Source organism: Typopeltis vanoorti, chromosome 10, assembly GCF_054136105.1.
Source record: "Typopeltis vanoorti isolate ZY-2024b chromosome 10, IOZ_Tvanoo_1.0, whole genome shotgun sequence".
Taxonomy (NCBI): domain Eukaryota; kingdom Metazoa; phylum Arthropoda; class Arachnida; order Uropygi; family Thelyphonidae; genus Typopeltis; species Typopeltis vanoorti.
In genome coordinates this window covers 6,597,086-6,611,493 of record NC_143558.1, presented here as the reverse complement: position 1 = coordinate 6,611,493, position 14,408 = coordinate 6,597,086, and the positions used below count along the sequence as shown (strand labels likewise).

Genomic DNA, 14,408 nt, shown 5'->3' with positions numbered 1-14,408 from the left:
TACAAGAGTGGTGCAAAAACTGATGTGTCCAACTACCGACCTATCAGTATCTCTGGTGTGGCAGTGAAAATTTTAGAGAAGTTGGTAAAAAAATACAGAAATGGGTAGACAAACAAGCTATAGTCTGCAAGGAGCAGCATGAGTTTACTAAAGGAAGGTAATGTTTTAGCAATTTGCTCGTATTTTATAACAATATTATGGCCAAGTTGGATAAAGGGAATGGATACACTATGTTAATGTTGGATTTTGCTAAGGCATTAGATAGGATACCACACAAAAGGCTGTTGCATAAACTGGCAGAATATGGGATTGGAATATAAACTTTTGACTTGGATCGGTGGATGGTTGGCAGACAGATATCTGAAAGTTGTATATGGTGGGTGTGAATCTGCCAAATTTAAGGTGACCGGTGGTGTGCCTCGGGTCAGTGTTGTTGGGCCATTGTTGTTCAATCTATACATGAATGATATTAGGAAGGGTCTAACAGGAGATGTGCAATTGTTTCCTGATGATGTGAAGATAGGCAGGGCAATCAGGGATGCTGCTGATATTCAGCACTTACAAAATTATTTGAATAAGCTGAAAATTTGGACAATCAAAAACGGCTATCAGTTTAATGTTAGTAAGTGTAAAGTTATGCACTTTGACGTGATGAGATTTTCAGTGGCACATCATATTAGTAGGATGATGCTACAAGAAACTGATGAGGCTAGGGATCTTGGTGTAATGTAGATAGGAATTTGAAGTTCAAAGGTAACATAGCAAAAATTGTGAATACAACTCTGAGGATAACTGCGATTGAAGCAAACTTTGTCATGTAAGAATAAGGAAGTCATTCTGCCTCTTTATAAGGCCTTGATAAGACCACACCTGGATTATTGTGCACAGATTTGATCTTCCTCATTCCAAGAGGATAAGGAAGGTGTGTAAAGGGTGCAAATAAAAGTTACAAAAGATTGTATCTGGATTATCGGATTTAGATTATGACAACAGAATGCGAGCATGTGGAATACAGACTCTGGTTAATAGGAGAAAGAGGGATTGATACAACAGAGATCTATAAACTTTTGAATGGGATGTCGTCTGATGAAATTTTTCGTTATATGGAAGGTGGGGAGAGAAGACAGGGTCATCCATGGAAGTTCAATTTGTTCGCAGTCAAGAAAGGGATAAGAGCTAGGTTTATCTTTCACAGAGCAGTGAGTGGGTGGAATAGTTTGCCTTTAGGGATAGTGAGTGCATCTAGTGTGAATGAATTTAAGGGAAGGTATGACAGCTGGTTTTGGTGATTTATAGCCTCCACTCGATGAGTCCTTGCCTCCCTCGAGGTCTGATAATAATAATAATAAATGGCTTTTCTTTTCAACTACATCAATCCAGCAAGTACAGATAAGGTATTTACTATTACCAACTATTTCATTCAAATTTTTCACATGACTAACAGAATACCAGACAACCTTAAAAATCTTCAAACACTAGTTCTCTCCTTTAGTAATCATTCTTTATGTATACTGTGAATGTCAGCTATCCTCTGGGCAATTCAGATCATAATGTAGTGTCGATTTCTTCTCCCAGAATATAACACTCACTCAGCCACTCTTATCCTACCATTATAATGCCAAGTGAGATGATGATCATAATCTCTATCTCTGATTTCCTTGGTTTGACTATTGTTTGCAGTCTGGTAATTCAAACATTTGCACCAACTACATCATTCGAATAATTCTTAACAACGTGTGGAAGCATTTATTTCCATTGTACTTCAAATTCTCATCCCTTATGAGTTTTGATTCTCCAAGAAGTATGCCAAGGACATAACAAGAGAAGAACCAAGCATGCTGCAATTTTCTTTCATTGAAATGCCCATTTTCCTGTTCTGCTTATAATGAAGCATAAAATTGTTGTAAGCATATTTTTAATACATCCAAAACAAATTGTTGGAAAAAAGACACTTGTATCATGTCCACATAGCAGTCTGCCTTGCTGGTTTCCCTTTCTGTAGCTATTACTGTTAACTTTTATCCAGCCTGGTATCCATCTCATTTACATTTGAATGGTTCTAATGCATTATTACCCATTAGCAAAGAAAATGCCAGTCTCCTGGTTTCTTACCCCCTCCCTCATCTAGCATTTTGATGTCTTGATAAATGATTTTCTACCATTCCAAAATGCAATATTCAATACTGTCTTTTATTATATCAGAAAAATCTTGTCCAACATTGATGCAAAAAATGTCTCTTGGTCCTCAATGCATTTATCTGATTATTCAGAGTTGATTCCTATTCATTTTTTTTCCCTTTCTTTTTTTAAATTCTGTCCTATTTTACTGGTATTTATCTGGCAACTAGGAAACTGGTCCATATTCAACCTATTCCTAAGAAAAGTAACAAATCTTTACCAGCAAATTACTATCCAATTTCTCTCACATAATTTCTTTCTAAAATAATGGAGAAAGTTATTAACACCCAACTTCTACACTGCTTAAAATCTCTCAACTAATAAAGGATCCCCATGTGGATTTCACCTCTATCAGTCAACAAGAGATCTTATGCCATCAACCTTTAGCAAAATATTAGTAAAATACCATAGTCATGGTCTGTGGAATCTCAGGTGGTTGCTCTTGTTACCTACTGCAACCGGATTGTCAGTGTTCTTACTAGCATTAATGCACTAAATTCTTTTGCTATCATTAGCAATACTTGACATTAGCAATACTTCAGGCAGTACTGCAGTTATCAGGAGTAAACTGGGAAATGATCATATCTTTCAATCTATCTGGAACTGGACCCATGTTTATACTTTTTATTTTTTCCCAAAAAAATCACTTCATTACATGTGTGCTTTAATCCATAAGTTATCATGCAAAGATAATTTTTCCTAAATAAATTCTAGTTTTTCATTATTTAAGCCATATCTTTAAAAATAAGTCTTCGAGCTAGAAATACCTGATACAGAACTGCAAACTTTGAGATCTTTGCTAATAATCAGATTTCTTCCAATGCTTAAAGATAGTGTAGTAAAGAGACCTCTGAATATAATAATAATAAAAGCATGTTATCCTGAAAAACACCACTAGCTGTCTAACAGACATGCAGAAAGAATTAACAGCTGTATAAGCAAATTAAGTTTATAAGAAACCAAATTACTTCAATTATGACAGACTAGTGATCCTAATATATTAAAGGAAGAAATACAGGCCTGGAATTAATTAACTCATGCCCATTGGTTCATGAGCCAAGATACGGGTTTGAATTCTAATATGGACACAGAAGTTTGCAAATATTGCCCACCGTGAGACCACTGTCCCACTTATTGGAGGCCTGAAATTATGTGAAAAAGTTCTATGTTTGGTCGGTGGATTTCACCGACCAAACATAGAACCTTAGTCTACCCACTACTAATTTTTTTTTTGAATTAATCCCATACACAAGAATCTATAGCACATGAGTGCTGTGTGTGAGATGCAGGTGCAAGTTGGGAAAGAAGATTGACATTTTTCTTGAAGAGCTGAAGGTTCACAGGAAGGCAGAATGAGGAACAAGACAAACAGGTTGATGTTTGTATCTATACTGAAAACTGATGATGAGGGAAACAAGCAACTACTCATTTCCCTCAATAGAAAGTGGAGTAAAGATGTTGTCAGTTCAGTGAAGCAGTGATGGCATTGGAAGTACCTGTAGAAAAGACAGATCTGAAATAGTGTCTATGAGACAGAGGCTGAAGGAAGTTGAGAGAGAGGGATCATTGATGAGCCAAATTAATCTTCTTCTCTAAACTGCACCAAGAATTTTTAGGGAGGTTATGTGCACTGCATGTGAGCAAAATTCTAATGGGCGAATATGGGATTTGTAAAGAGTTGGGAATAACTAGGTGGATGAAAAGAAGGATTATGAGCAGAAAAGAATGCCTAGTTTTTCAGAGGCTGAGGAAGCTACTGATGTGATGTGTTTATACTAAGAGTGGCTGGAAGTAAAGGGTAAAGGTAAATGAGCTGAGATACCATTTGCAAGAGAAAAGGCAAGACTGCATTTTGGTGACACTGAAGGTGAACAGGTTATCCTCACCACATTAACACATTGTATGGAGATCAATGCTTAAGGCACCAGTTGCAGATGATCTTGAATTTGGGATGTTTGAAAACTGCATAGTTTTCAAACAGTAAGTAGGATGAATATGCACTATCATCAGCAAAGCTATGGAAGGGATTAGTGATAATCAAGAGTAGATCATTTTTGTACTGAAAAAGAAGGGTAGATGATAAAATAGAGCCCTGAGGAACTTCTGCATTGGTAATAAAACTTGACAAGAGAGGAAACCATCCACTATGACACAAACACACACAGTGAACAACCAGAGAGAGAGAGAGAGCTGGCTATCAAATTAGAGGGAGTGGCAATTCACCAAGCAGACCTCAATACTAAAAATGACCAAAAGCAAGAGCACATTTCTTTCAGCATGATGGTTGTGTTGCAGGCTAAAAGGTCAGATGTGATCATTAATTAAATGGTAAGCCTCTAAATAGTGGAAAAATTGACTGTTGATGACTTTCTCCATTACTCTGAAGAGGACTGAGTTGATGGTGACCAGTCAGTAGTTTGACAACAGACTTTCAAAGTCCCTTTTATTGGAAAAAGTTGGATACATGCTTGCTTCCATGCATTAAGATAAGTGCCAGCTGAGATAGAAGAATGCAAAGAAGATACAGAATGGATCACAACATTTGAGTGCAATTGGAGAGACAGCATTAAGACAGGAAGACTTTTTAGTGTTTAAGTTGTTTAGTATTCTTCTGATGTCTTTTTTTGCCAAAATACCACAGGAGGTTTAAGTGCTAAGCTTCTGGTATGGTATGATTTACTTTATTAATGAAATGAAAAACCTTACAATGTTTGATTTCTCATACTTCAACAGTGAAGTTGTGAGAGCCCATGCCACTTTAAAAAGTTTTATGTTTGGCTATAATTTCTTTTGCAAGTAATAGCTTCAGTAAAAAACATTACTAGAAAAAATATTCAATGTTTATGTTTCATCTACTTTGGCTTAAAAATAATACGAATATCTTATAACCTCATTTTTTGTTACAGAAGAGTTTTTAATTTCTATCTATATATAAAAAAATAAGGTCTGATTTTAAGATGCTATATTTGCAATGTCTAAACTGGAGAGGTAAAGTTATGGACAGACAAGGTTGGTGAAGACAAATCCAGGAGGCAAATGATCAATTTGGGCTGTAGAGCTATAGGAAGAAGAAAAAGATGAGAGATATGCAATGTAATACTTCTGTGAAATCTGCATGTTTCCACAAAACATACAAGAAGCAAGCATGAAATAAGTAAATAACTTCATTATTGCACTTGATCCTATGCCTTGTATGAATTTGTGTCATGATAAGCATGTAAATGCCATGTTGAGAAGGAGGACCATTATGAGGAGGAGTAAACTTCTACATTGTGCACGTTTAAACTTAGATGATGGTTATACGTTAGCAATAGTTATATACTATCACTGTATATAAACAATTTTAATGGTTTATCACTACACAACAAGTAAAAAAAATTAAATATTTTAATTCAATATTTTTCCTACAGTAACTCAAGTATTTTCATTCAAGATAACAAAGGTAAATAAAGCCAAATCTGCTTTGTTTGCCTTTGAATACTAGTTTAAAAATTTTATGTCCTTTGGGTGTAGTAGTCAAAGTTGCATGTAAATAAACTGCCAAATGATTGTCATTCTCCACCTAAATCAGCAAAAAACATTTGGAAGTTTATTTGCATCCAATTTGTTTAAATTAGGAGTGTTCTGTAATGCATATGATGATCACCAGAATAAACTTTCACTTTCAAAGAAGAGACTTAAAGATAAAAGTTCTTCATTTTACTGCATGTAGGGCACCATGTAGGGTACTGGTAAACTATCAAGCAGATAGTCTACCAGTACACTTTTTCAACATTGGTTTAGATTTAAATTTACACTAAGCTGGCTTTGCATTAGGAAAACACCCTCCCCAATTTACATATTCAGCGAGATAACAAAGTATGACGTGATATCAACGTTATGTGTGGCTACTATAAATGGACATACTTATCCTCTGTATTTAAGCATTTGCCAGTAATGGGGAAATGTGGCAATGTAAGCTCAATTTGACCATGTGTAGATAGTTGGGGCCTGGAGAGCAGGTGCCAGTAGTTCAGAAACAGTTGCACTTGTTGGTTGCTCCCATACTACTGTACAAGGGTGTAAAGGACTGAAATAACCATGAACAGACATCCAACAAAAGAGCTCACATTGGTCAGCCACATGTGGTTGATCTTAGAGATAAGCATCAGGTGTTACAACTGGTATCTCAACAAGGACATGCATCAGTCACAGAGCTCACGTACCATACCTTGCTTTGCCTGGGGTTCCACAGCCAGAGATCAACAAGATACCTATGATGACAGTCAGGCATTACAAACAATGCCTCGCATGGGTCAAGGAATGTCGGCAATGGACTTTCAACAGATGGAAGAAGGTCACCTGGACTGATGAGTCTGTTTCCTGCTGCACCATGCAGATGTCTGGGTTCGCATTTGGCATAAACAGCACGAAGCCCTACCCCAGGTTGCACAATGGGGATTCAACAGGCTGGTGGAGGTGGTGTTATAGTCTGGGGAGCTTTTTCCTGGCATACCAGTTATCATCCCACAAACACTGAATGGTGAATGTTACAGAATATCTACCCTTATGACAGTCCATCTTTCAACATGACAATGTACCCTGTCATCAAGCTCATACAGATACTGAGTGGTTTGAGGAACACAACAATGAATTTGCCACATTGCCTTAGCCCCCAAACTCCCCTGACTGTAACCCAATTGAACAAATTTGGGATATGCTAGAACAGGGTATGAGAACTGCTGATCCTCCTCCATGGAATTAGCATGAACTGACAGAGTTGCTGCAGCGGGTACAAGTCGAGTTATGCACGGAGGATGTTCAACACCTTGTGGAATTTGTTCTTAGGCATCTGCAAGTAGTGACAGCACAGGGAGGTGAACCAACACATTATTAGGTGGGTGTTCTTAATGCAAAGCTAACTCAGTGTAATTAATATATGTAATTTATAACTGGTATTTGTGGTGTATTATTTTAATTCTTTCATTTAAGGAACTACTGATTTGGAGTAATCTCACTGCTTCTTTATTAGTCTGTTTGTTATTTTAGTAATCTTTTTCAAATATATTTTTAAGAGTATATACATCACTAGTAAAATCATTTAAGATATACTGTAATTCATTCTGGAGTATAATGTCATTTTTTCAACAAATGGCCTCTAGCTCTGTGTGGTTGTGTTTTTATTACACCATACTTTTGTACAGGATTTTGTACAGTAAGAGTTAATATTTAGATATCTGTGAGTATACAGGCTCTTTCTGTAGAGACAGAGCTATCTGGGAGTCTGGTAATGAAAGTATCTAAGATGAGCAACTACTGGTTGTTTGCAATTTCTACAGTAACTTTTATTCTACAGTTAAGGCTATTTAAAAGTGCTGAAACAATTGGAATGAAGGAAATATATTTCTTGCATTTTAGATGAGTTGTTTTACGTGGAGAATCAGGGCCACAAAATGAACAGAATCTTGTGTAATTTTATTTAGAACATCTTGATGAAAGAATCTAGAGTCTCTATCCCAGCCTCTCTTCAGCTATGCTATATAGATAATGTTGTCACTATCGAGATAGAACTGAGTGGAGCTTCAATCATTTCTACATAAAATTCAGGACCATATAAATTCTAAAATAAAATTTACTTCTGGAAAAAGTATCTTCAGAAGCAATATCTTTTTTTGGATATATACATCAAATATGAATGTGATGGAATGTAATAACTGGTCCATGTCCTTTGCAGGATAAGGACCAGTTATTACTAATATTATGTTACAACATAAAAATGTGCACATTCGCATGGAGAGAATATGCAAGAAATAAGAGTCTCAATGACAATGTTATTGCTGATAGTTATGTTTTCCCGGTGGTTCAGGACACAAGAGTAGACAGAGGATTACAGATTGAAGTGATCATTTAGTTTTGAGCAGGATAAAATTTGAATTCCATACTGGGGAAAAAAAAAAAGTGTGTAAGAAAGTTTTAAAACAAATCAACACAGAGTAGCTTTTGGAAGTGAACTATAGACTAAAATTATACAAACATTATGAAAAAAAAAAAAAAATGAGAGCTTGAAAACAAGAACCAAATCTTGGAGATTTGGTGGTAAACCCTAAAGAAACATTTAGTGATTTAGCCAGAGAGGCAGGTAGTGAGTTTGTCTGCAAGCATAAAAAAAAACAACAGAACTCCATGGTGGACTCGGGAAGTTAAAGAGATAGTCAAGAAAAAGAAGTACACATATCGAAAGTATACCTAGCAAGTAAGTTAGCTTGTGCTCTTAGAGAATACAGAGAAAAAAATGTAAGAAAGCAAAGCTAAACAAAAATCATGCGAAGACTTTGGTAAGAACATAGAAAATAAATATCAGGAAGGTGGAAAATATTCTGCGGCTGTTGAGAAAGCTTAGAAATGGAGAAAAGAATACCGTAAAAGGAATCAGATGATAAAGATATTCTAGATGTCTGGAGTTAATTACTTTGAAAGATTGCTAAATGAAACACTGACAGTGACAATCACATGATGTAATCAGAAATACATACCAATACTGAAGGCAAAAAAAAGCCATCAAAAACCTGAAATGTGGAAAGGCAGCTAGAGTAAATGATATTTGACCAGAAATGCTCAAATATGGTGGAATAAAAGTCTTACAGTGGCTGCAGTGCATTATTCAAAAGGCCTGGAAAGATGGTCAAATTCCACATGACTGGAGAAGAGCTCTCATGGTATCCATCTATAAAACTGAATGTGAGAATTATAGAGGAATTTCCCTATTGAGTGTTCCTGGTAAGATTTATGTAAGTATTCTTGAGAAACAGCTAAGAAAAATTGTGGAAAAGAAGCTTGGAGAAGAACAAGCTGGATTCAGGTACAGGAACAGATTTTCACTTTAAGAAGAGATAGTTGAGAAAGTATGGGAATATAACAAGGATCTGTATTTAAGTTTCATACATCTAGAAAAGGCATATTACAAGGTGCTAAGAGAAAATCTGTTCAAAATGCTACAGCTATATGTTGTAAATGTGACATTATATCAAGCAAGACTATGTATTGCTTGATATAATGTCAATATTTATATTTGATATATATATAAATCTATATTTGAGTTGTAGGTCAGCAGTACAATAGTAAGAGTTACAGGAAGATGGTTTAATATTAAATCAGATGTGAGACCAATGGTGCATATTATCTCTACTGTCATTCATCTATATGAATTGCATAATGGAGGATAGTGATAATAAATTTGACATAAAAATTGGAGATGCTAAATCTCACCTCTTTACTTTATACAGATGATGTTAACTTCTAAATAAATCCTGTACAAGTCTCCAAAATTCTCCGACTAAATTCGAATACCTGCTGTAATAAATTTGGTATGAAAATTAGACAAAAAGGCAAAAACAATGCACATAGACAGAAACACTGAAAACAAGCTGCATCCTGAATGGAGAACCTATAGAATATATAAAACATTTCAGCTATTTAGGCACAATTTTTAGTGAAGATGGCAAATTAAATATGGAAACAAACAGAATTAGCAAAGCTGGTATGGTAGGAAGTCAAATGAATAAATTTAAATTGAATAAGAGAGAAATTAGTCAAAACACACTGTTCAAACTAATTTGAGCTGGGGTGAGAAATGATTTTGGCAAATCTGTTGTAGTTACCTTCATAGCTGAAGTGTTTAGAATAATGAATTACCATTTCCCAAACCTGACTAAAAGTCATTCTTTTGTTTCCATTTCTTTCTCCCTTTTGTAAAATGGAAGGTCAGACTACATTTAATCTTACTCTTTTGTGTTACATGTCTTTGACATATTACTTTCAATTTCACTTTACAATCTTTTAACATTTTGAATTCCTTTATCTTCTACTAAGTTCCCATTATCCACAATGAGTCTACACTATGTCACAACGATCTTCTACCTTGCATTCATATCTATAAATCTACACTAAACTCTGGTGGCCAAGTAGGTAAAAGCCTTAACTTTTCCACCAACACGCTGCACTTCAAATCATGATATGTAACAAAGCATCTGAAAAACTTCTTCCAGCTTTCAAAAACTTTCTAAACAATAGCTAATTTTGATTACTTGGTATTACTGCTACTGCTGGTTAATGGAAACAAAGTGGTTTAAAAAACAATATTCAGTCTCTGGGAAAGGTTTGCAGGTTATCTGACTCCCATCTCAGTCATGGTAACCATGCACATACTGTAAGTTTCTCACCAACCTATTCATGAATGGGATTCAATACCATATTTACTCAAATATAACTTGCACTTTTTTTCCCAAAATTAAAGTTATAAAATTGTGGTGCGAGATATATGCGGAGATTTCGGAAACTAAAGTTTTTCAAGAAAAATCTAAATTGATGTTTATAATTAAATCTTCAGTATTCATTATTATTTATACTCACATTATTTATAAAATGAATGCATTTAAATTTTAATTATCAACGTTATTTAAACGATCAGCCACTCACCTTCATCACGATACATTTGAATGAATCTTTTAGCGACAATGCTTCTGTAATTAAATTAATTATTTCTGGTAAAATCATGTCCCAAGCTCTCAAAATCCAGTTGTACAGCAGTTCTAATGATGGTCTCCTAATCTTAATCCATCCCTGCACAATCCAAGATAGAGTAGTAGCCAATGCTTTCACTCCCATGTTTCCTCTACTGATTGCTTCCATCTCTGTGCATATGATTGGTGTGGTATTAACAAAAGATCGTGTGACTCAACGACAAAGGCAAGCCAACAATTGTTGAGTTGAAATGCTGATTCTCTTCAACCGAATCCCAAAATATCTGAAACTGCCATAACAACATTCACTATATATTACTTAAAGTTTTAAACTTTTTTGTGTGTGCGAACTATATGTGAAACTTTTTAATTTCTTTTTTCATAAAGTAAAATCAGGGTGCAAGATATATGTGAAGCCAAGTTATATTCGAGTAAATACAGTAAACCACTTAACACATATCTATTCTAGGGTGCACGAGGCTAATATTTCACATGAAACTTCAGTCTCATGCACCCTTGTAGTGGATGAAATATACAGTATATTATATAATTTTATGTAAAATGTGTATGAATAGTAGTGATACCATGTAAGGAGCTGCTGCCTGCCAGACCCTCAATAGATATTTTCCTTAAATGATTCCATTTTCTTCCATTCACTGAATGGTTGGCCAAGAACTTGAACGGATAGCCTCTTCCCTCTCCAATTTACAAGCTGTCAGTTGAAATCTGACTGCAGTATATATTCCTAAAATTATTTGAATAGTTTTAGGTGGTTCAAGATTTTGTTGCCTAGTGAAGTGCTACTGTTCTGCTTTATTGGAGGCCAAAAGTAGCTTGAAGAAAAAAAAAAGCTCCATGTTTGGTCTCTGAAGGATTTCTAGATTATCTAATTATTCTATCCATAGCACTAATGTACTATAAGTTTACAGACTTAATAAGTAATTTGAATCCCATCTAGGATGCAATGAGCCTTTATAAAACTTTTCAACTGACAGTAAGTTAACCAGTATTTTTTTTTTTTTTTTTTTTTTTTTGTAGGATGAAAAACTCAAAAATTCTGCTTTATCCCACAAAAAAAAAGGGATAAACTAGTCAGAAGAGCACACAAATTAACACATTCACTGGCTGCTCCAGCCATAATTCCAAATAAAAACCTTTCATTGCTGGATTATTATCATTATTACATGATACCCCCATAGGAGTAAAAGGACTCATCATGGAAGGATTGCACACAACCCATCACCTATACACAATGCTACTATTCACCATCTACTACCCACTAACAGTATTTTGGTGAAAAATGTGTGTTCTCTGGCTGATTTGCCTGTATGCAGAATGAAAAACCATAGAGACAAATCTATGGGAGCAAAAACACTGCTACCTTCATGTAAGACCAGCTAACTCATTTAAAAAAGTGATGTGGATTACCAGTGGTGATGTTCCTAGTTAACAGTTATCAGCCATATATAGGTGGCTTTTCTTTTACAGGATAAATTAGTATTAGAGAGGAAAAAACATTCTTTTCTTACTGCATCATGCCTAACCTCAAACTCATCATCTCATCCACTCCACATATATAATAAATAGCCATCCATTCATCCACTTTATATATATATATAGAAAGAGTAGATGGCTGCTTGTGTGTATATACATGCAGCCATCATCTCTTCATGACTAGGCTGCATGTATATAGAAAGAATAGAATGGATGGCTTGGTTACAGAGTATAATTTACTTTATAACTTTACAACCAAGTTTCACTTGGTTATAAAGTAAATTATATTTCAAGAAACTTTTTCTACATCAAAACTTTTGTTGACTCGGTTGTTAAAAACAGTCTGATTAACCTCAACTACATACAGCTGTATGTAAAAAAATTGCTATACCATTCTCCACACATTTTTTTTTCTATTATTTACCATAATATACTTAGGACTAATCATTATTACACATAGAACCAAGTAAAGTGTTCAATTATTTTAATCCCCACTGCAAACTGGAGAAAACGTTTTAGTGCTTCATTCCTTATATATATATATTTTTTTTTTCATCTTATATACTTGACTCAACCTATTTTCCAGAATACGCATTAACTTTAATAATCTTAAGTCAAACAATACAATGAAGAAATAACTGAGATGCGCATACAAAGGAACTGAATGAAGTGTATTATATACATATAGACCATGTGGTTTTTCCAAACACAGGCATTTGTTATTTTTTCTCAAAAACAATAACATTATTGAACTTGTGTGGTTGTAGTATGATACAATGATCCATTAGTATACGAAGGAACATAAACTTATTCATTCAGCATATTAACAAATTCTAAATCAAAAGAAAGACTTTGCTGATGGTAATTTTGTCTACGTCATTCAGTTGTACGGCGAACACGTGGTTAATTACTACAGAATAGATCCCGGCTACGATATTTAATTTCGATGGGTGGCCAATCCTGTTCTCCAGACGCGACTTTTTTTTTGTTTGTTTTGTTTTTGTTTTGAATTATGGAGAGGTATGTAGAATAACACTTGTCTTTAATTACCAGGAAGCCGCTACATAGTATATGTTAAGAGATGTCAAAACAAGTAACACGTGACTCTAATAGTGATTCGCCGTTCCATCGTTGAATCAGCAGTTAGAGATCTGATTTGTCCAGTGCAAGAACAGCAACTATGGCGACAGATGGCAAGGGTGCGCTTACCTGTCAAATAGCTGTACAGCGACTGCAAATGTGCTCGATCCTTATAGTAGCTGCGCGTCAGAGATCCCCAGATGACGTCGGATACTTTCTTCACAAGCTCCCGCGTGGCAAAGCGACTACTGCGGAACTTGCTCAGATCTACTGAGCCCTTGATCTGACTCTTGAACTTGCCGTAGAGCGCTTCGACCGTGGCCAACTGAACGACGGGAAAAATTGGTTCAAGGGCGCTTTCAACTTCAGCGTTTGGTGACAGAACCCTATTGCATGTCAGTAAATTTTCAATACATCCAGCAACAATAGACAGAAAAGCTAAGTTTGGCTCATCATTACTGTCCAGCTGAGATCTGAATAACGCAACTACTGCCTCAATGTTTTGAAGAGGAAAGTGACGTTTAACACTTTCCCCAAACCCCGCCATCTTGTTACTGAGAGATTCATTTGCGCAGAAACACATACGTCACTGAAGCAGTGATTCCATGGAATGAACTCCAGGCGGCATTTAATTCAAAATTAAAAAATATATACATTAAATAGATTTATTCTGAGAAAAACAGAGAAATTTTAGAAAATATACCAAATATCGTTACAACATATTTAATTTTTTAAAAAAGGTAGTCTACTATTTTTGGAGTCGCGTATTCCATAATTTGCATAAAAAATAATTATTTTGTGTTATTTTAATTATTTCGAAACTTGAAGGAAATCATAATTTCAAAATTCACAGAAATTATATTATTTAATTTTGTATTATCATCCGCAAAAACATGTAATCAATTAGTAGGAATGCAGTCTCTTCAAATTTCAGCCACCCTCATAATCTCATTTTTTTTCCCCCTCAGATAAACAGACCACAGAATAGCGACTTATTTTCTTGGTTTGCTATACCGCATAGGATAAGAAGTAAAAGCAGCAAAAATTGAAAATAGATTCATAAGTCATGTGTGAAAATGGTTGGTGTTAATATTCAGAATACAAAGTAAGATTAAGAGATACTTGGCAATGAGTTACGTCCTCGGTAATAAAGAATGG

General features: G+C 35.1%; 1 protein-coding gene across 1 annotated transcript in view; it reads right to left on the bottom strand.

Annotated features, from left to right (window-relative positions):
• The window catches only part of Mnn1 (menin 1), a 118,710-nt gene extending 104,913 nt beyond the window's left edge, over nt 1-13,797 (bottom strand). Inside the window, exon 1 of the mRNA XM_090399302.1 lies at nt 13,380-13,797. Coding sequence (XP_090255428.1) covers nt 13,380-13,797 — 418 coding nt within the window. The remainder of the gene's footprint in view (nt 1-13,379) is intronic.
• Between the last annotated feature and the right edge of the window lie 611 nt (nt 13,798-14,408).